This window comes from Zalophus californianus, chromosome 5 (assembly GCF_009762305.2).
Source record: "Zalophus californianus isolate mZalCal1 chromosome 5, mZalCal1.pri.v2, whole genome shotgun sequence".
Classification (NCBI taxonomy): Eukaryota; Metazoa; Chordata; class Mammalia; order Carnivora; family Otariidae; genus Zalophus; species Zalophus californianus.
In genome coordinates this window covers 33838098-33860439 of record NC_045599.1, presented here as the reverse complement: position 1 = coordinate 33860439, position 22342 = coordinate 33838098, and the positions used below count along the sequence as shown (strand labels likewise).

Genomic DNA, 22342 nt, shown 5'->3' with positions numbered 1-22342 from the left:
GAGTGGGAAGCTGGGCTTGATCCCAGGATGCTGAGATCATGACCTGAGCCAAAGTCAGACGCTTAACTGACTGAGTCACCCAGGTGCCCCTATTTGATTTTCTTTATATTTATCACTTGTTCTTCCCATACCTCCAATTGCTTCCCAGTAGGATTTTCCACATGACCATGCCCATATCTCCTGAGATAGCAATTTTCTTTAAATTGGGTGGTTGTTCCCAAAATGTGCTGCATTGCTATCATCCTGGAACATTTCTTTGCTGTTGTGCTTGGAATTCTCTTTGCCTTTTATTCTGGTTGGATTTCCTATTTTGAGGGTTTTATTTCTTCCTCCTTTTTGGTTTACTCTATGATTTTAATAGATCACATCCTATAATAGTTTCGTTTGATTGAAGAGATGTCAGGAGACTTGCTGATGATATCCTCCAAAATGCCTGTCTCTTGAGTTATACAGCTCCAAATTGGACTAGTTTTCCCTTGAGACACGGTTGTCATCGTGGGATCATCCCTGAACATCATCTAGAGATTCATTTCACTTCTTTTTTCAGTATTCTCTTTTCTGTTTCTTCTGATTTCCTCTCTCTTGGACTACTCTAGCATTTTGATAGATATCTTCTAGTAGTTTCCAGAGAAGAGTGTATGAGAGTTAAATTTTGTTGTGACCTTGAGTATATTAAAATATCTTTAGTCTACCCTTGAACTTGATTGAAAATTTGATTATAGAGTTCTAGGTTGAAAATATTTTTTCTTCAGAATTTTTTAAAAATTTTATTGTTATGTTAATCACATACATTACATCATTAGTTTTTGATGTAGCGTTCCATGATTCATTGTTTGTGCATAACACCCAGTGCTCCACACAGAATGTTTTTCTTCAGAATTTTAAAATATTTTGTCAGTGAGTTCCCAAACCAATGTATTTGTTAAGAACTCTAAGGCGAATCTTATTTTATATCTTCCTGTATGTGACCTATATTTTTACTTCTTGTAGTATTTTGTCATTGCACCAAGCATTTTCAAATTAAACACTGACGTGTCATGGTTTGAGTTTATCTTTATCCATTGACAATTAGTAAGCCCTTTCTACTAGGAAATTAATTTCCCTCAGCTCTTAGAAATTTTCTTGAATTAATTCATGGATAATTCTTTTGTTTCTCTTTCAGTTACTACAAATCAGATGTTGGGCCTCTTTACAATCTCTAATTTCCTTATTTTTTTTTCTGTTTGTCATCTTAAAATACTTTTTGCAATATTTCCTGTAATATTTTCTTAACTCTACCTTCAAGCTCTTCTTGAGATTTTCATTTCATTATGTTAATATTTTACAAGAGCCCTCTTTGTTAAAAGGATGTTTTCAAGAGAGCCCTCTGTACTTATTTCTCAGATGTAATAACTTCTTTTCTCATCTGATGATATTAATTATAGTTGGTTTTTTAAAAGATTTTATTTATTTATTTGACAGAGAGAAACACAGCCAGAGAGGGAACACAAGTAGGGGGAGTGGGAGAGGGAGAAGCAGGCTGCCCGCCGAGCAGGGAGCCCGAGGCGGGGCTCAATCCCAGGACCCCGGGATCATGACCTGAGCTGAAGGCAGATGCTTAATGACTGAGCCACCCAGGCACCCCTAATTATAGTTGGGTTTTTTTTCAGGTTTTCTTCTCTGCAAACTTTTTCTCCAGTTTACCTTCTTTCCTCTTTGCTTGGTTTTTGTTTCTGTTTTTCTTTTTAGAAACTTTCTTCAGGTGTCTGTTCTTAATTTAATTTGGTAGACTAAGGAGCTAAGTGATAGGTCTGAGCATGTTGGCAGGGTTTGTCCATTTTAATATGTACTCTAAGGTGAACTGAGAGCACTTGTAGTTGGGGAAACCCCAGTGTTAGTCTGATTAGGTCTTTCTACTTGGACTGGTCAGATTACTCAACTCTATAAAATCTTCTACCGAAAAGGAAAAGGCATAGATTGAAAAGGTAAAGGATTGATGGAAGAAGAGAGGTGGAGATCTACATCACTCAGGATATGTTAGATAATGCTTCAGTATCAAACAACCCCAAATCTCAATGGCCTAAGACAATTACGGTTGATTCCTTTCTTATACTACATATCCTATACAGTTCAGCATGGAGCCCTTACAGTGGTCAGTCAAGGATCCAGGTTTCTGGAGACTCCATCTCCACCTATGCTTTCAGGATCACTATGTTGGAGAAAGTAAATGTGTTAAACCATGTACAGTCTTTGAAAGCTTTAGCACAGAAGTTATTCATTTCTTCTCACATTTTATTGGCTAAAGGAAATTACATGGTCATACATAATTTAAAGAGGAAATATTGATATTCTGCCAGGGGCGCCTGCATGGCTTAGTTAGTTAACCATCCAACTCTTGATTTCAGCTCAGGTCATGATCTCAGGATCATGAAATTGAGCCCTGAGTCAGACTCCACACTGAGCATGGTGCCTGCTTAAGATTCTCTCTCTGCTCCTCCCCCAACCTTGGTGCGCCCATGCTTTCTCAAAGGAAGGAAGGAAGGAAGAAAGAAGGAAAGAAGGAAGAAAGTTAATTCTGCCATGTGTCTGAGAGAACTGAAACATCAGTGATTGGTCCCAGTGATTATCATAGTGTTTTAACAATCAGTCAGCACTCAATGTTTAGATGGTCACTTATTTCCACCACCCATATTACCCTGCCCTCAATTTTTTGCCAGTGGAACTTCTAATATAATGACTCCCCTTTTTGCTGTCATGAGAAATCAAAATTCCAGGATCAGAGAAATAGGTTGCTCACTGACTGCAGTGGGGAAAAGTGATCTGCTACAGATTTAACCATTTTTCAGGCAATTTTAATATGATCCTCCATATTTGGCACCCTATTATCATTTCCAGAGTACCTAGGGCTGACAGCTCCGATGCTTCTGAAAATCCTGCTGTCTAAATAGGATTGGTTCTCAGCTTTTCCCACTTCAGGATTGGTAGTTGGTTTGTCAGTCTACTAAGTCATTCATCTACTTTCTAGCTACTAAGATTTTTCTCTGTTGTCTTCTACCTTATTCTTTCCATTCTTTTAAGTTTATGTTTTTGAAAATAGCTCTTCATTTTTATGTTAATGCACATTTAGAGGAAGTTAAATTAAAGGTACATATCCAATCCACCAATTTAACTAAAAATAAATACCCTTGAATTTTTCAGAGAAATAGATTTATGTTTTATTGGTTAAATCTTCTGTGGCTATTATTCTTCTCCTGAAACCAATATTATACTGTATGTTAACTAACTAGAATTTAATAAAAATTTGAAAATGAAAAAAATTCCTTTGTTTTTTGTTCATATTGAATGTTTGAATCATGTGACTATATATTATTTTAAAAGAATGAGAATCATTATTTACACACCCAAACCATTTATTATAAGTAATCATCAGTCTACTAACATTTTTTCTATTTAACAGGGATTGAATTATTTAAAATAGTATCAGATAGTCTTGTTCAATATCAATTTTGAAAGAAAATACTCAACTTAGAAAACATCCAGATAAAATACTAGTTCCTTTGAGGAAAGACAATAGTGTTTTTATTTTTATCTTTTTTAAAGATTTTATTTATTTATTTGACAGAGAGAGACACAGAGAGAGAGGGAACACAAGCAAGGGGACTGGGAGAGGGAGAAGCAGGCTTCCTGCGGAGCAGGAGCCCCATGCAGGGCTCGATCCTAGGACCCTGAGATCATGACCTGAATCGAACGCAGATGCTTAACGACTGAGCCACCCAGGCGCCCCCAATAGTGTTTTTAAAACAACACTACAGAAACCCAACCATTTCCAAGGTAACAAAAAATTTTGTATGAATGAAAAGTATTTTTAAAATTGAAAGCCATCATTTACAACATAATATGCTGATAATCAGAAAACACAATTCTCTTAGTCATAAGTAGGTATCAGTGAACAAGCTCAAACATCAGGAATCTGAAAACATTTACGACCTCCAAAAATCTGAACCCCCCAAAACTGAAAAACAATATTTCTCCACTATTGTATGAACATGCAAAATGTGACCTGGCTAAAAACAACAACAGCAAAAACAACAAACACCCAGAGATTCAGAATGTAAAATACATCAACAAGTTGAAATAACTATAAATATGACAATAATTTTTAATGTATGAATATGTAGCTCTTTATGTGAATGACCGGGTTGCGAACTAATAAGACATTGGTTATAATTATCATTTATCTCCTTTTAAGGTGATATGCCTAACTGAACCCAAAATGATTTCTTTTAAAGTGAGAGTTTTCCTCGGTGCCCCTACCAGCCCCCTCACCCACGAAACTGGGGAGAATTGGCTTGAGGAATTTGAATTCATTGGTCCCCGAGTCTCCCCTCAGACACACCTCGTACTGGTAGCTGTGGGACAGGGTCCCCGCCCCGCTGACGTCCACCAGGTGGCCCGGAAAGGGGCCCTCGGGCACCGAGCAGCCGCCCCCCGACGCCGCCCGGCTCCTCCTGCACAGCCGCACCGCCACGAACACCAGCACCGAGAACAGGAAGAGCGACGACACCGACGCCAAGGCGACCACCAGGTAGACGGTGAGCGGGTCGGCGCGGGCCTCGGCCGCCGCCGCGTCCGGGAGCGGCAGGTAGGGCTGCGAGAAGCCGTCCACCAGCAGCACGTGCAGCGTGACGCTGGCCGACAGCGGCGGCTCGCCATTGTCCTTGACCAGCACCACCAGCCTGTGCTTGACGGCGTCGCGCTCGCTCAGCAGCCTGGCCGTGCGCACCTCGCCGCTGTGCGCCCACACGCCGAACAGCCCGGGCTCCGTGGCCTTGAGCAGCTGGTACGACAGCCAGGCGTTCTGGCCCGAGTCGCCGTCCACCGCCACCACCTTGGTCACCAGGTAGCCCGCCTCGGCCGCCCTGGGCACCAGCTCGGTGCAGGGCGCGGAGCCGTTCTGCAGCGGGTACAGCACGAAGGGCGAGTTGTCGTTGTCGTCCACCACCAGCACGCGCACCAGCGCCTGGCTGCTGAGCGCCGGCGAGCCGCGGTCGGCCGCGCCCACGCGGAACTCGAACGCCCGCAGCGCCTCGAAATCCAGGGACCTGAGCGCGAACAGCTGCCCGTTGTCCGCGTTGATGGACACCAGCGAGGCCAGCGGCAGCTGCGGGTCCTGGGGCGGCAGCAGCGAGTAGGTGACCTGCGCGTTGGCGCCCGAGTCTCTGTCCGTGGCGCTCACGCTGCCGATGTGCAGGGCGGGGCTGTTGTTCTCGCGCACCCGCAGGGTGTAGGCGGCTTGGCTGAAGGCCGGGGCGTTGTCGTTGACGTCGGAGACCGTCACCGTTATGTTGTGCTGGGTTTTCAGCCTGGGGGTCCCCAGGTCGGTGACGGTGATGGTGATGTTGTACTCGGCCTGGCTCTCTCTGTCCAGCGCTCCTTCAGTTACTAAGGTGTAGAAATTTTCTACAGTAAGTTTCAAAAGGAAGGGGAGATGGTCTTGGATGGAACACATCATTTTGCCATTTTCCCCGGAGTCTGGATCTGAAATTCCAAAAATAGCGACCACGGTATCAGGGGTATTTTCTGGGATATCACTGGTGAATACTGACATAGTCAGTTCAGGCGTGTTGTCGTTTACATCCATCACTTCTATGGCTATAGAGCATTTTCCTGATAGTCCCCCGCCATCTGAAGCCTCAATTTCCATACGATAAGATTGAATTTCCTCAAAATCCAACATTTTTTTTAATCGAATTTCCCCTGTGACTGAGTTTATTTCAAAGGCCTGAATCACTTGATTTGAGGATTGGAAAAATGAGTAGGAGAGCTCTCCAAGGGTCCCAGCATCTAAATCTCTAGCAGTCACAGTGATGACAAGGGACCCTATAGGGCTGTTCTCTGGGATTTGCACCTCATAGAGGAGCTGAGCAAATTCAGGAGCATTATCATTTATGTCCAAGACTACAATGAGAACCTGAGAAGTCCCAGTCCTAGGCGGTGACCCACCATCCATGGCCATGAGCGTTAACCTGAGCTCTGACTCCTCCTCCCGGTCCAGCGCTTTGTCCAGCACCAGCTCAGGGTATCTCCTGCCATCGCTGTGATTTCGAGTGAAAAGGTGGAAATGGGAGTTGTTGCCAATAGTGTAGTTCTGAACTGTATTACTGCCCACGTCTAAATCTTGAGCTATTTTCAAAGGAAATGCAGTCCCTGGACGGCTGCTTTCTGAGATTTTCAGGAGGATTTCATTTTCCAAGAATTTTGGGGCATGGTCATTTATGTCTCGTAGCTGTAGTTCACCTTTAATAAACTGCACTGGGCTTTTTAATAAGACCTGGAAATGCAGTATACATGGATCTGTGTCACCGCACAACTCTTCCCGGTCCAATTTTTCTTTTAGGAGCAAATTCCCACTCTTCTGCTCGAGCTGCAAATACTGTTGATTCCCTTTGGAAAGAATTCGAGCACCCCGCGCGGCCAGCTCCCCCAAGCCAAGCCCCAGATCTTTCGCGAGGTTGGCCACAAAGGAGCCGCTTTCCCTCTCTTCTAGAACCGAATACTTAATGGTCGTACTGCCCACTTCCCACCGTATTAACATTATTAGGATAATAATGGCGGTCACTTGCCTTTTCTGCTGCGCTTTGGGTAGCGTTGTCTCCATCGTTCTTTGGCGTCCAAAAGATGCAGTATTTAATCACAAAGTAATTGCTGTGCAGCCAACTCTACTATCTTGATTCAATAATCTTGAGTTAGTTCCTAACATTGACTGACATGGGGATAGCGGCCTCTCTGAAACCTACTATCCCCCAAGAGTGTAAAACGTTTCCTTTTCAAGTAGCCGGAAACTGCTCAGCTGTTACAGAGGGTGCAGAGTTTTTCCACTTTCTTAACCTGCAGCGCCACCAAGCGTCCTGCCTTACAACTTCAGTTTTTGTGGGTTTTTTGGTAGGTTTTTTTGTTTTCATTTCAAAGCATCATGCAACAGTTAAAACAAAAGGAAAGCCTTTTGGGTTATAAACTCCCCTCCACCCCATTGTGCAGTATTCTTCAGGTGCTAACAATATTTGTGAGAGCAAAAGTAATACTTACATATCTATGTTTATATTCATCTTCTTTAAAGGTACAAGTTCAGTATACAAAACTGCTCAAGACAAATTCATTTATTCATTTAACCAGTATTTCTCTATGCAGGCAGTTTTCTAGCTTCTGGAGATAAAATGGTAAATTAAACACAAAACTCTTGCTCTTGGGTGCTTACATTCAATTACAAAAAAATTGCTGTATTGTGTTAGAAGAAGTTATGAATTTTAAAATCCACTTTCTACTCCCAAATTGCATGTGCCTGTAACTCCTGGAAAAAAATTTTTAAGATTTTATTTATTTATTTGAGAGAGAGAGAGAGCATGAGAGGGGGGAGGGTCAGAGGGAGAAGCTGACTCCCTGCCGAACAGGGAGTCCGACACGGGACTCGATCCTGGCACTCCAGGATCACGACCTGAGCTGAAGGCAGTGGCTTAACCAACTGAGCCACCCAGGCGCCCCAAGGTTTTATTTATTTGACACAGAGAGACACAGCGAGAGAGGGAACACAAGCGGGGGCAGTGGGAGAGGGAGAAGCAGGGAGCCTGATGCGGGGCTCGATCCCAGGACTCTGGGATCATGACGCGAGCAGAAGGCAGACGCTCAACGACTGAGCCACCCAGGCGCCCCCTGAAAAAATTTTAAAATGTGATTTCTTGTCAGTCTCTGGGCAATTTTTTCCTTGGTAAATTCACTTTGTGCAATGCCCAGTAAGACTAAGAGGAAATGGCCATTTGTTTTGTTAGAAATCAACGTAAGTTCAGAATTCAGACAATGTCTTTTCTACAAACATGTAGAAGGCAAAAAAATTCAATGGAATCAAAGATATACTTTTTTGGGAAGGGTTTTGATCTGTCAACAGTGGACAGTGGCCCATCCCAGTGTACATCCCCTGGGACTATGGAAATGGGTATATTGAAAAACACCATGGCACCAACTAAAGTCAAGTGGCTGCAGTGACACTAGCAGGAAAAGTAGTTACCCCCAGAGAAGAATGCTTTTCCAAGGAGGAAGGATAAGTATCTAAGAATACAAAACAGTAAGTGTTCCCTATAGTCATTGTTCCAACTGGTAATCATCTATGACAGTTCACTTATTTGGACACAAACCTCAGCCAAATATAATTTAGTTAAGCCTAGTTCCATTTTAATTAAGGATAAGAATAAAATATTCACTCAGCTATCAGTTTAGTATAAATTACCTGACTTTGATGGAGAGTTGAAAAGAGAAATTTTTCTTAAGATACTACAAATAAAACCAACACAAGACAAATATGACCTAAACTGTGAAAGTAAATGATTTTATGATTAATAAAGATTAATGATACTTACACAAAACTTTATGACATTACCTAATAACCTGCCATTAATTACTTAGTTCTTGGCAGGTATCACACATGTAGAAGCTTGAGAAACTAGGAGGAAGAGTTTGAAAAATATACTTTGGGTTTTATTAAATAATACATTTTAAGGAGCACCTGAGTGGCTCAGTCGGTTAAGCGTCTGCCTTCAGCTCAGGTCCTAATCCCAGGGTCCTGGGATCGAACCTATAGCCTGCTTCTCCCTCTCTCTCTGGTTTCTTCTCCCTCTCCCTCTGCCTGCTGCTCTCCCTGCTTGTGCTCTCTCCGTATCAAATAAATAAGTAAAAACTTTAAAAGTATACATTTGAACTTTCAAATTGATAGACAAAGACAAGGAGATAAAATGTACTCTCAACATTTTATATTCTGTAATAGAGTTTAGGGTGTGTGGAGGGTGGTTTCTGTTTAGAAAGAAAGTAAAAGAATGATATTTAATTTCACTTATTGACAAAGGTACTGCATTGTAGAGAGAATATTAACATTTTTCTATATTCCTTGAAAATTAACCTTTGAAATTCACTGTTGGAATGTTAATAATATTCATCAAATATTTATTATGCATTTATAATTGACTTGATATTATTAAAAAATACTATCATAAGCTTACATGAAGCTCACAAACTGGGGTTTAATTTATTGACACTTTTGTGCAAAGTTTATATGCATAGAAAAATGTTTTGACTATTATGGTATATTGAAATACACATAAATATGAATGGCTGTCTTAGCATTTAGCCATCTTTAGTGTATATCTTTAATTATTCACATTATAGCCATTACCCCAAAATGAGACTTACACTGGCAGATTAATAATATCAAACACTCACATTTTATGTTTTTAAAGTAGGCTCTATGCCCAGTATGGGGCTGGAACTCACCACCAAGATCAAGAGTTACATTCTCTACCAACTGAGCCAGCCAGGCACCCCCAAACACTCACACTTTAAAAATTTCCCTACATGGTAATGGTGATGACAGTTATCACCAATAGTTAGATATACAATCTTACTTAAGGGCTTTGTATTACAATTTTTCTAAGACAAATAGATGATTGAATTTCAAGAATTTTAAATTATGCAAGTAAAATTTTACTTTTTATTCAGATTGTCAAATATAGTTGAGAGTAATACAATCTACTAAGCATAATATAGGGAAAACACCGTATATACCCATATCTGATTTTTTTCAACCTAAGGAAGTGTAGTAAAATAATTAAAAAACAAACTATCAATAACATTTAACTAAGTTAAAAGATTTTCAAACTAAGTAGGACTTAATAGGATAATCCAATACTTAACTGAATAGGAAACTATCACGAACCGTGGGGTTTTCCTCCATTTCCTTTCCAGTGCCCTGAGGAGGGAAGTTGGGAATAATGGGCTTGAGGAACTTGAACTCGCTGGTCCCAGATCCTCGCCTCAGACACACCTCGTACTGGTAGCTATGGGACAGGGTCCCCGCGCCGCTGACGTCCACCAGGTGGCCCGGAAAGGGGCCCTCGGGCACCGAGCAGCCGCCCCCCGACGCCGCCCGGCTCCTCCTGCACAGCCGCACCGCCACGAACACCAGCACCGAGAACAGGAAGAGCGACGACACCGACGCCAAGGCGACCACCAGGTAGACGGTGAGCGGGTCGGCGCGGGCCTCGGCCGCCGCCGCGTCCGGGAGCGGCAGGTAGGGCTGCGAGAAGCCGTCCACCAGCAGCACGTGCAGCGTGACGCTGGCCGACAGCGGCGGCTCGCCATTGTCCTTGACCAGCACCACCAGCCTGTGCTTGACGGCGTCGCGCTCGCTCAGCAGCCTGGCCGTGCGCACCTCGCCGCTGTGCGCCCACACGCCGAACAGCCCGGGCTCCGTGGCCTTGAGCAGCTGGTACGACAGCCAGGCGTTCTGGCCCGAGTCGCCGTCCACCGCCACCACCTTGGTCACCAGGTAGCCCGCCTCGGCCGCCCTGGGCACCAGCTCGGTGCAGGGCGCGGAGCCGTTCTGCAGCGGGTACAGCACGAAGGGCGAGTTGTCGTTGTCGTCCACCACCAGCACGCGCACCAGCGCCTGGCTGCTGAGCGCCGGCGAGCCGCGGTCGGCCGCGCCCACGCGGAACTCGAACGCCCGCAGCGCCTCGAAATCCAGGGACCTGAGCGCGAACAGCTGCCCGTTGTCCGCGTTGATGGACACCAGCGAGGCCAGCGGCAGCTGCGGGTCCTGGGGCGGCAGCAGCGAGTAGGTGACCTGCGCGTTGGCGCCCGAGTCTCTGTCCGTGGCGCTCACGCTGCCGATGTGCAGGGCGGGGCTGTTGTTCTCGCGCACCCGCAGGGTGTAGGCGGCTTGGCTGAAGGCCGGGGCGTTGTCGTTGACGTCGGAGACCGTCACCGTTATGTTGTGCTGGGTTTTCAGCCTGGGGGTCCCCAGGTCGGTGACGGTGATGGTGATGTTGTACTCGGCCTGGCTCTCTCTATCCAGCGCTCCTTCGGTTACCAAGGTGTAGAAATTCTCGACTGATGGTCTTAGAAGAAAGGGGAGATTTTCATCTATAGAACAAATAACCTGTTGATTTTGTCCAGAATCTGCATCTGACACACTGAAAATTGCTACTATGACCTCTGGCAGGTTTTCAGGGAAGGGACTGATGAGTGAGGACATGGTCAGTTGAGGAGTGTTGTCATTTACGTCCAGAACCTTGATGATTAAAGAGCATTTTCCTGATAGTCCCCCGCCATCTGTAGCCTCAATATCCACGTGATATGATTGAAATTCCTCAAAATCCAAAGTCTTTCTCAGTCGAATTTCTCCTGTAATTACGTTTATTTCGAAGGGTTGGTTAATGTCATCTCCCTGAAATAGGGCATAAGATACCTCCCCAAAGGATCCTGCATCTAAATCTGTCGCTGAGACGGTGATAATCAGGGAGCCCAGGGAATTGTTTTCAGGAATTTGTGCCTCATAGAGTTCCTGAGCAAATTCGGGAGCATTGTCATTGATGTCCAAGACCAGGATCTGAATCTCCGTGGTCCCAGACCTGGGCGGAGACCCACCATCCACCGCTGTGAGGGTAAGCCTTAGCTCCTGCTGCTCCTCGCGGTCCAAGGCTTTGTCCAGCACCAGCTCCGGGAACTTCCTGCCATCGCTGCGATTGCGAGTGAGAACGTGAAAATGAGGATTGGAGCTGATTATGTAGCTCTGAAGACTGTTGTTACCAGCATCTAAATCCTGTGCCATTTTCAAAGGAAATAGCTTTCCTGGTGTAGTAATTTCTGATATTTTTAGTAGCATTTCTCTGGCTGGGAACTCTGGGGCGTGGTCATTTATATCTCTGACTCGTAAAGCAGCCTGAAAAAACTGCAAGGGATTTTCCAGTAACACTTGAAAAGGTAGCACGCATGGCTCAGTGGAGCCGCACAGCTCTTCCCGGTCCAGTTTCTCATTTAGCAGTAAATCATAGGTCTTTGGGTCAAGCTGCAAATGCTGTCTGTTCCCCTTGAAAACAACCTGGGCACCCCGCGCAGCCAGTTCTCCTCTCCTGAGTCCCAGGTCCTTTGTCAAATTGGCCACAAACGTGCCAGTTTCTGACTCCTCCAGTACAGAATATTGAATCGATTCTGAACCGGCTTCCCACAAAAGCACCCATATAATGAGAATTGCCACTTGCCTTTTCTTGCGATGTACTTTTGTTCTCGCCATCTCCATTATGTCTGATCCCAGAGGAAAAAATCTTTTTCCAGTCCCCATCATCACGTCCACTACCGACCCTCCGAAATGTCTTTACTGTTGAATTTCGAATTCGTCTTGTAACTTGTCTGGTGATGAGTGCCTTCCTGAGTACTACTATCTTAGCTTCGGCTGTAAATGTGTTCGTATTTTGAGGGGCTTCTGAATAAAATGGGAGTCCACCGAATCTGCAGAGCTCTTATTCACTCTCTTAGCCTGCACTGCCACCAGGCGTTCAAATTATTAACTTCAGGAGGTGCATACAGGCAATACCATTTCCAAAATCTGAGCCTTATAAAGACTTTCAGGTGGAGTCAGTGTTTTTCAAATTGTAGTGTGTGAACCATATGCATAAATAATTACTTAGGAGTCTGAGTTGTTTTTTTCAAGGTTGACTCCTGGGTTTCCCTCCAGACCTTGAATGAAATTCTCTGGTGGTGCTAAGGGCTGAAAATCTGCACTTCAATCTCTCTAAGTGATTCTCATGCATACTAATGTTTAAGAATCACACCCTCAGGTAATGTAAAGTTCCTATAATCAATTTTTATTCTTTGGCAGTGAAATTTATCTCTGATGAGTAGTGTGATTTGTGAATCCAAAAAGTACACTATTTAATTGTCCCAACAAACAAGTCAATAAACTATACAAAATGTAAAAGTTGGTTAGCAACACCAATTATAAAATAAACAATTATTTCTCTAAGTTATATGGCTCATAAAATGGCATGAACAACAGACTTAACTTATTTTGTGGTTACACCTGCACAGTAAGGGGAACAATTAGGCTATTAGAAGGAAAATTGAGGCCAACACATACTTATGATAGAGTATCTGATTAATTAAATTATTTAAAAGAGTAACTAGCGGGGCACCTTGGTGGTGCAGTCAGCTAAGCCTCAGATTCTTGGTTTCAGCTCATGTCATGATTTCAGAGTTGTGAAATAGAGCCCCTAGATGGCTCTGAGCTCCTGAGCTCCCTGTGAGTCTGCTTAAGATTCTTTCCCTCTCCCACTGCCCCTCCCTGCTGCACTCTCTTTCTCAAATAAATAAATAAATCTTTAAATGAGGAACTAGCAACAATCAGTCTGTCATTAGTAGGCATTTTAGGATTTTACTTCATTTTGTATGGGTGGAATTGGTCATGATTTTATTAGGTTCGTTCATTTTATTATAACTTTTAAATCAAATTTCCCTCCTATATTAATTAATTAATCAAGGCCCAAATATATTACCATGTTGTAAAGACATAATGCAATGCAGAATACAAACATTCAAGAATCACCTCTATCATCCTCTACAACAAGGATGACGCTAGTTGCTATTATAAATAAACACCAAGTAAGGTAGTGAATTACATTTGAGTGGATTCCACAGAATTCAATGATGGTTCATCATGGCTATATCCATTTCTATCTCACCAGTTTCTACTCAGATAAATAGGGAAATATGTCTTTAAATATCCTCAAAATATATGAAATGGGTCAGTGCGCATATAAGAACACAAAATGTGCCAAACATAATCTCATTTCAGATTGATTTCATATTTCTTGAGAGGTGAAATCAATTGAGCTCAACCAAAGTTCACTTCAGGTAAGAGCCAAAATGATGGAAGATTAAAAATGAGGATATTTTTCTTTTTAAAAAAATATTTTATTTGTTTATTTGACAGAGAGAGACACAGAGAGGGCAGGAACACAAGCAGGGGGTGTGGGAGAGGGAGAAGCAGGCTTCTCACGGAGCAGGGAGCCCGATGTGGGGCTCGATCCCAGGACCCTGGGATCATGACATGAGCCGAAGGCAAACGCTTAACGACTGAGCCACCCAGGCGCCCTGAGGATATTTTTCAAGATGTTTCAACTCTAGGTAAAATAAATAAAGCTAAATAAAGTCTAAACTCTGAACAGATGAAATAATTTTGTAATTAAAAAGCATCTCTACCTACCCAGAAGGATAAAAAATAAAATCACTGTGACCAGCCTCCATGGTTCACTTGATAAATGTTACTGAGAACAGACTTCCTTGAGAGTATGAATAACAAGATAAACTGATGAAGTAAAACCAGCAATCACAAATATATTAGATGGTCTTAATTTCTTCTTTGAAACAAAGTTATTTCCAACTCAATCCTAAGTGCTTCCTTTCTTCGATGGGCATTCTAATTCCAGCCTGATGGCATCCCTGGCATCTCCGCGGTCCTTTGTGCTCTCTCTTTGCCTGCAGGGCCACCAGACATCTTCACATATAGCTTACTGAATTCTTTTTCACTTTAAAGCAAATTTTACTAGCAGTACAGTATCTGTGATACTCAATTGAGACATTGAAATGTCTTTGAGAATGTTGTTTGTTATGACAGAGAGGAAGAAGATAGTATCTTAATGTATCATCCAAGGCTATCAGTTGGTATGTGAAGACACTGCCTTTTTATGGAAATTGATTACTTTAGATTCTTTCAGGAGAGTGCTTCTCTGTTTTATTCTCTTTCGCTTTCCTTTGCTAGAGTAGAACTGAACTGAATTTATAAACTTGTCTCACAACTAATAACTCACTAACATTTGTGGAAAAAGTTCAACGCATACAAAGCAAACAGCATAACTTCCATTTACACGTCATCCAGCTTCACAAGATCTTGTCTCATTTCATCTATACCTTCCCCTCCACCCTCCACTTCCCACTCAATGTTTTTGTATAGGTCTTTTCTTAAGGTAATGTTTACACAAATTGAAATGCACCAATCTTAACTATATAAAGGATCCATCCATGTAACCCACACCTCTTTCCAGATACAGAATATTTCCATCATTCCTTGGGAATCTTCTTAATCATATTTTCCAGCTTACTTTTAATAATTAGGTGGCAAAAACTTGGTCTCCTCTGGACACAACATGGAAAGGTAAACCAATGTAAAAAACCACCAAGCCCTATGTCATTATGCTCATGTACGCTTATGTGAAGTGACAGATCGTTAAGATTAATTTAACTGATTATTACCAGTGAGCTGAAATAATACTTTGATGAAATATTGTAAAGTATATTAAACTTAATTTTATTTAGTAAGCTTATAATTATTGCATAGCTGATCAATCTGGTTTCCATTTTTATGCTACAAATGTTTGTTTTCCTTTCATTCCATTATAAATTTTAAAAATTCTTCAAGTTTCTAAATGTGAGAATCCATCAAAATCCTAGAGAAGAACACAGGAGAACCTCTTTGGCCTTGGCTGCAACTTCTTGCTAGACATGTCTCCAAAGGTAAGGGAAACAAAAGCAAAAAATGAACTATTGGGACTTCAAGACAAAAAGCTTTTGCACAGCAAAGGAAACAGTCAACAAAACCAAAAGACAACCAACAGAATGGGAGAGGATATTTGCAAAATCTTTTCAGATAAAGGGTTAGTATCCAAGATCGATAAGGAATTTATCAAACTCAACACACCAAAAATAAATAATCCAGTCAATAAATGGGCAGAAGAGGGGCGCCTGGGTAGGGTAGGTAGGGAAGGTTAAGCATCTGCCTTCGGCTCAGGTCATGATCCCAGGGTCCTGGGATTGAGCCCTGCATCGGGCTCCTTGCTCAGCGGGAAACCTGCTTCTCCCTCTCCTTCTACTGCCCCCCGGTGCTTGTGCTCTCTCACTCTCTCTGTCAAATAAGTAAATAAAATCTCACAAAAAAAAAAAAAAAGAAATGGGCAGAAGACATGAACAGACATTTCTTCAAAGAAGACATACAAATGTCCACCAGACACATGAAAAAATGCTCAACATCCCTCAGCATCAGGGAAATACAGATCAAAACCTCAATGAGATACATCACACCAGTCAGAATGGCTAAAATTAACAAGTCAGGAAACGACAGATGTTGGCAAGGATGTGAAGAAAGGGGAACACTCTTACACTGTTGGTGGGAATGCAAGCTGGTACAGCCACTCTGGAAAACGATATGGAGGTTCCTCAAAAAGTTGAAAACAGAGCTACCCTACAACCCAGCAATTGCACTACTAGATATTTATCCAAAGGATATAAACATAGTGATCCGAAGGGGCACCTGCGCCCCAATGTTTATAGCAGCAATGTCCACAATAGCCAAACTATGGAAAGAGCCCAGATGTCCAATAGATAGATGAATGGATAAAGAAGATGTAGAATATATATATAATGGAATATTACTCAGCCATCAAAAAATGAAATCTTACCATTTGCAATGGCGTGAATGGAACTAGAGGGTATTATGCTAAGTGAAATAAGTCAAATCAGAGAAAGTAAATTTTCATATGATTTCAATCATATGTGGAACTTAAGAAATAAAACAGAGGATCATAAGGGAAGGGAGGGGGGAAATAATATAAGGCAAAATCAGAGAGGGAGACAAACCATACAAGACTTAACTATAGAAAACAAAGTGAGGGTTGCAGTTAGGGAGGAGGGTGGGGGGAATGGTGTAACTGGGTGATGGGCATTAAGGAGGGCACATGATGTAATGAGCACTGGGTGTTATATGCAATTGATGAGTCACTGAACCCAACCTCTGAAACTAATAATACACTATATGTTAATTAATTGAATTCAAATAAAATTAAAAAAAATAAAAATTCTTCAAGTTTATGAAAAATGAAAGACAAATATAACCTTTAAGGTTAGTCTTCCAAATCTTCTTTAATTTTGTTATGAATCTCTTAAAAAATCTTATTTAATTTAGCTATATCCAAGGAAAAACAATACTTCAGGGCAAAGATGGAAATATGTAAGCAATCACTTAACCCTCTGAATTGATGGGAGAAATGATGCAGAAGAGTTTGAAAATATAAAGGATTTGAGGGGCTCCTGGGTGGCTCAGGCAGTTAAGCTTCCAACTCTTGATTTCATCTCAGCTCATGATCTCAGGGGTGTGAGATCATCGAGCCCCATGGCTCTGCGCTGGGCATGGAGCCTGCTTAAGATTCTTTTTCTCTCCCTCTCTCTCTCTCTGCCCCTCCCCCGCTAAAAAAAACAACCACAAAGAACCAGCTTTTTATTTCACTGATTTTCTCTATTATTTTTATTTTGGATTTCGTTGGTTTCTTCTATTATTTTTATTATTTCCTTCCTCCTGCTTCTCCCACTTGCTTTGGGTTTATTTTACTGTTCTTTTCCTAGATTCTTGAGGTGGGAGATTAGATCATTGATTTGAGACTTTTCCTCTTCTCTAATGTATGCTTTTAATGTTATAGATATCCCTCTCTGCACTGCTTTAGCTGTGTCTTACAAATTTTAATTTGTTGTCTTTTCATTTTCAATTAAGCTTGATATATTTTTTTATATCCCTTGAGACTTTGTCTTTGATGCAGGGATTAATGAGAAGTGTGTTGTTTAGTTTTCAAGTGTTTGAAGTGTTGTTTTTATGTTATTGATTTTTTAGTTTGATTCCATTGTGATTGGAGAACCCACATTGTATGATTTCAGTCCTTTTAAATCAGTTGAAGTTTGTGTTATGGCCTTGTTTATGTAGTTTATCTTGTATATTTTCTGAAAGCATTTGGAAAAAATGTGTATTCTACTGTTTTTGGCTAGGAATTTCATAAATATGGATTAGATTCTGTTGGTTGATGATGTTGTTTAGTTCTGAGTTCTTGCTGATTTTCTGTCTAGTTGTTCTATCACTTGTTAAGAGAGGGTGTTGAAGTATCCAACTTTGATTGTAGATCTATTTTTCCTTTCACTTCTGTCCGTTTTTGCTTCACATAATGTGCAACTTTGTTAACTTGGTGTATACATACTAAATATGTATGGAATACATAGGAATACTTTGTCTTCTTTTATTGTTATATAATGTCCTGAAGTAATCTGTCACTTTCTTCCCCACTTTCTCGTCATTTTCTTCCCTTTGATGTCTACTTTATCTGACATTAGTATGGTCGCTCCTGATATGTTTTTATTAACATTTGCATAATATATTTCCCATCTTTTTACATTCAATCTGCCTATATCATTATATTTGAAGTGAAGGGTCTTGTAGACAGCATACAGTTGGACATTTTTTAACCCATTATATCAATCTCTTTGCTTTAATTGGTGTGTTTAGACCATTTACATGTAATGTAATAACTGATATTAGAGCATAAGCCTAACATTTTTTTGTTTTCTATTTGTTCCCTGGAGGGTTTTTTGTTTCTGTTTTCTTTTTCCTGCTTTCCTGTGGGTTATTAGAACATTTTTTAGAATTCCAATTAGATTTATCTGTAGTGTTTTTTAGTGTATCACACTGTATAGCTTTTACAGTGGTTGCTCCATACATAACTTATCATAGTTTACTGGTATTGTCATTTTACCAGTTCAAGAGCAGGGTGGAAAACTTACCTCCCTTTATATCCCTTTACATCCCCATTTATAATTGTCTTAAAAATTTCCTCTCTATATACTTAGAATTATATCAGACATAATCAGATATAATTGGGGATTCAACCATCAAACATAATTTATGAAACTCAAGAGAAGGAAAGTCTATAACATTTACCCATGTTTTTGTTTACTGTGTTTTTCTTCTTTACTGATGTCCCAAGATTCCTTTTTTTTTTTTTTTTTTAAGTAGCCTCCACGTCCAACATGGAGCTCGAACTTACAACCCTGAGATCAAGAGTCGCATGCTCAGAGTCCCAAAATTCCTTTCTTTTTAATTGATTCCTTTCCGTTTGGAGACCTTTCATCAGCCATTCTTTTAGGGTAGGTGTACTGGCAACAAATTCTCTTCCTGAAGGATATTTTCACTGGATATAGGATTCTGGGTTAACATTTCTTTTCTCTCAGCACTTGAAAACTATGTGTCCTTCTTCTGACTTCTGTGGTTTTTGGTGAGAAGTCTACTGTCATTCAAATTGTTATTGCTCTATGAATAATGTGTCATTTCTCTTTCACTGCTTTCAAGATATTTTTCTTGCCTTTAGTTTTCAGAAATTTGACTATGATGTCTTTTGGTGTGGATTAACAAATATGATGTCATGAGGCTTTTCCCCTATGTTTTCAGCATGTTGCTCCTCTGTTGTGAAGTTGCCAGGATCTCCCTGCTTCCTGTAGCAACAAATATCAACACTTCTCCTAGGAGAAGAAATAGAAATACTCAAAATAAGGTGAGGGACTTACTTTAAAAAAGGATGGAGAAGAAAAACCAAAGATGTAAAATACAAGAGAAATATGAGAAACATAGAGGAATAATTGAGAATGTTCAATATCTGACAAACACAAGTCTCAGAGAAAAAAACAAAATTAGGAATACAGTTATTAAGGAAAAATAGTAGAGAAGAAATAATCCCAGATATGAAAAAGCATGAATTGTAAAAATATATGACATTAAATGACATATATAACATATCAATGAAGTGTAAGGAAACTAAATGCATTTTCAGACATGCAGAGACAAGAGTTCATTTTTCGAATACCCTCTCAGGAATCCACTTGAGGATATACTGTAGCAAAGAGAGGGAATTTTTTTTTTTTTTAAAAGGAGATAAGTAATCTACCAATGGACTTAAATAGGAGAGGTATGAAGACAAGATGATAGTTTTGTTCACATTTAGAGATCATTTAGTCCAGAAAGAAGCAGAGAGATAGAGGGCTTTGGGCAAGAAATATGGGAACCTGAATTATTTTTTTTAATTTTTTTATTGTTATGTTAATCACAATACATTACATCGTTAGTTTTTGATGTAGTGATCCATGATTCATTCTTTGTGCATAACACCCAGTTCTCCACGCAGAATATGCCCTCTTTAATACCTATCACCAGGCTAACCCATCTCCCCACCCTCCTCCCCTCTAGAACCCTCAGTTTGTTTTTCAGAGTCCATGGTCTCTCATGGTTTGTCTCCCCCTCCGACTTACTCCCGTTCATTCTTCCCCTCCTGCTATCTTCTTCTTTTTCTTTTTTCTTAACATATGTTGCATTATTTGTTTCAGAAGTACAGATCTGTGATTCAACAGTCTTGCACAATTCACAGTGCTCACCATAGCACATACCCTCCCCAATGTCTATCACCCAGCCACCCCATCCCTCCCACCCCCCACCACTCCAGCAACACTCAGTTTGTTTCCTGAGATTAAGAATTCCTCATATCAGTGAGGTCATATGATACATGTCTTTCTCTGATTGACTTATTTCACTCAACATAACACCCTCCAGTTCCACCCATGTCGTTGCAAATGGCAAGATCTCATTCCTTTTGATGGCTGCATAATATTCCATTGTGTATATATACCACCTCTTCTTTATCCATTCATCTGTCGATGGACATCTTGGCTCTTTCCACAGTTTGGCTATTGTGGACATTGCTGCTATAAACATTGGGGTGCACGGACCCCTTCGGATCCCTACATTTGTATCTGTGGGGTAAATACACAGTAGTGCAATTGCTGGATCGTATGGTACCTCTATTTTCAACTGTTTGAGGAACCTCCATACTGTTTTCCAGAGTGGTTGCACCAGCTTGCATTCCCACCAACAGTATAGGAGGATTTCCCTTTCTCCGCATCCCTGCCAACATCTGTCGTTTCCTGACTTGTTAATTTTAGCCATCTGACTGGTGTGAGGTGGTATCTCACTGAGGTTTTGATTTGGATTTCCCTGATGCCGAGAGATGTGGAGACTTTTTCATGTGTCTGTTGGCCATTTGGATGTCTTCTTTGGAAAAATGTCTGTTCATGTATTCTGCCCATTTCTTGATTGGATTATTTGTTCTTTAGGTGTTGAGTTTGATAAGTTCTTTATAGATTTTGGATACTAGCCCTTTATCTGATATGTCATTTGCAAATATTTTCTCCCATTCTGTCGGTTGTCTTTTGGTTTTGTGGACTGTTTCTTTTGCTGTGCAAAAGCTTTTTATCTTGATGAAATCCCAAGAGTTCATTTTTGCCCTGGCTTCCCTTGCCTTTGGCGATGTTTCTAGGAAGAAGTTGCTGTGGCTGAGGTCGAAGAGGTTGCTACCTGTGTTCTCCTTTAGGATTTTGATGGACTCCTGTCTCACATTTAGGTCTTTCAACCATTTGGAGTCTATTTTTGTGTGTGGTGTAAGGAAATGGTCCAGTTTCATTCTTCTGCATGTGGCTGTCCAATTTTCCCAACACCATTTGTTGAAGAGACTGTTTTTATTCCATTGGACATTCTTTCCTGCTTTGTCAAAGATCAGTTGACCATAGAGTTGAGGGTCCATTTCTGGGCTCTCTATTCTGTTCCATTGACCTATGTGTCTGTTTTTGTGCCAGTACCATATTGTCTTGATGATGACAGCTTTGTAATAGAGCTGGAAGTCCGGAATTGTGTTGCCGCCAGCTTTGCTTTTCTTTTTCAAGATTCCTCTGGCTATTCGGGGTCTCTTCTGGTTCCCTACAGATTTTAGGATTATTTGTTCCATTTCTTTGAAAAACGTGGATGGGATTTTGATGGGGATTGCATTTAATGTGTAGATTGCTCTAGGTAGCATTGACACCTTCACAATGTTTGTTCTTCCAATCCATGAGCATGGAACGTTTTTCCATTTCTTTGTGTCTTCTTCAATTTCTTTCATGAGTATTTTATCGTTTTCTGAGTACAGATCCTTTGACTCTTTGGTTAAGTTTATTCCTAGGTGTCTTATGCTTTTGGGTGCAATTGTAAATGGGATCGACTCCTTGATTTGTCTCTCTTCTGTCTTGTTGTTGATGTATAGGAACGCCACTGATTTCTGTGCATTGATTTTATATCCTGCTACTTTACTGAATTCCTGTATGAGTTCTAGCAGTTTTGGGGTGGAGTCTTTTGGGTTTTCCACATACAGTATCATATCATCTGCAAAGAGTGAGAGTTTGACTTCCTCTTTGCCGATTTGGATGCCTTTGATTTCGTTTTGTTGTCTGATTGCTGTGGCTAGGACTTCTAATACTATGTTGAATAGCAGTGGTGAGAGTGGACATCCCTGCCGCGTTCCTGACCTTAGGGGAAAAGCTCTCAGCTTTTCCCCAGTGAGAATGATACTCGCTGTAGGTTTTTCATAGATGGCTTTTATGATATTAAGGTGTGTACCCTCTATCCCTATACTCTGAAGAGTTTTGATCAAGAAAGGATGCTGTACTTTGTAAAATGCTTTTTCTGCAACTATTGAGAGGATCGTATGATTCTTGTTCTTTCTTTTATTAATGTATTGTATCACGTTGATTGATTTGTGGATGTTGAACCAACCTTGCAGCCCAGGGATAAATCCCACTTGGTCATGGTGAATAACCC

The 22342-nt window shown here is 41.1% G+C and overlaps 3 protein-coding genes across 4 annotated transcripts in view; all 3 read right to left on the bottom strand.

The window, feature by feature from the left end:
- LOC113928569 (protocadherin gamma-C4) overlaps positions 1–22342 on the bottom strand; it is a 340355-nt gene that overhangs the window by 292927 nt on the left and 25086 nt on the right. The window lies entirely within an intron of this gene.
- Positions 1681–7418, bottom strand: LOC118356958 (protocadherin beta-17-like). The gene has a single exon (XM_035727494.1). It carries the CDS (start codon positions 6635–6637, stop codon positions 4238–4240), a length of 2400 nt encoding a protein of 799 aa, XP_035583387.1. The 5' UTR covers positions 6638–7418; the 3' UTR covers positions 1681–4237.
- Positions 8604–12422, bottom strand: LOC118356957 (protocadherin beta-6). Its single transcript, XM_035727491.1, has one exon. The coding sequence runs from the start codon at positions 12143–12145 to the stop codon at positions 9710–9712; it is 2436 nt and encodes an 811-aa protein (XP_035583384.1). The 5' UTR covers positions 12146–12422; the 3' UTR covers positions 8604–9709.

Coding starts and splice junctions, on each gene's coding strand:
- LOC118356958 (XM_035727494.1), bottom strand. CDS start 6,637: ATGGAGACAACGCTACCCAAAGCGCAGCAGAAAAGGCAAGTGACCGCC.
- LOC118356957 (XM_035727491.1), bottom strand. CDS start 12,145: ATGATGGGGACTGGAAAAAGATTTTTTCCTCTGGGATCAGACATAATG.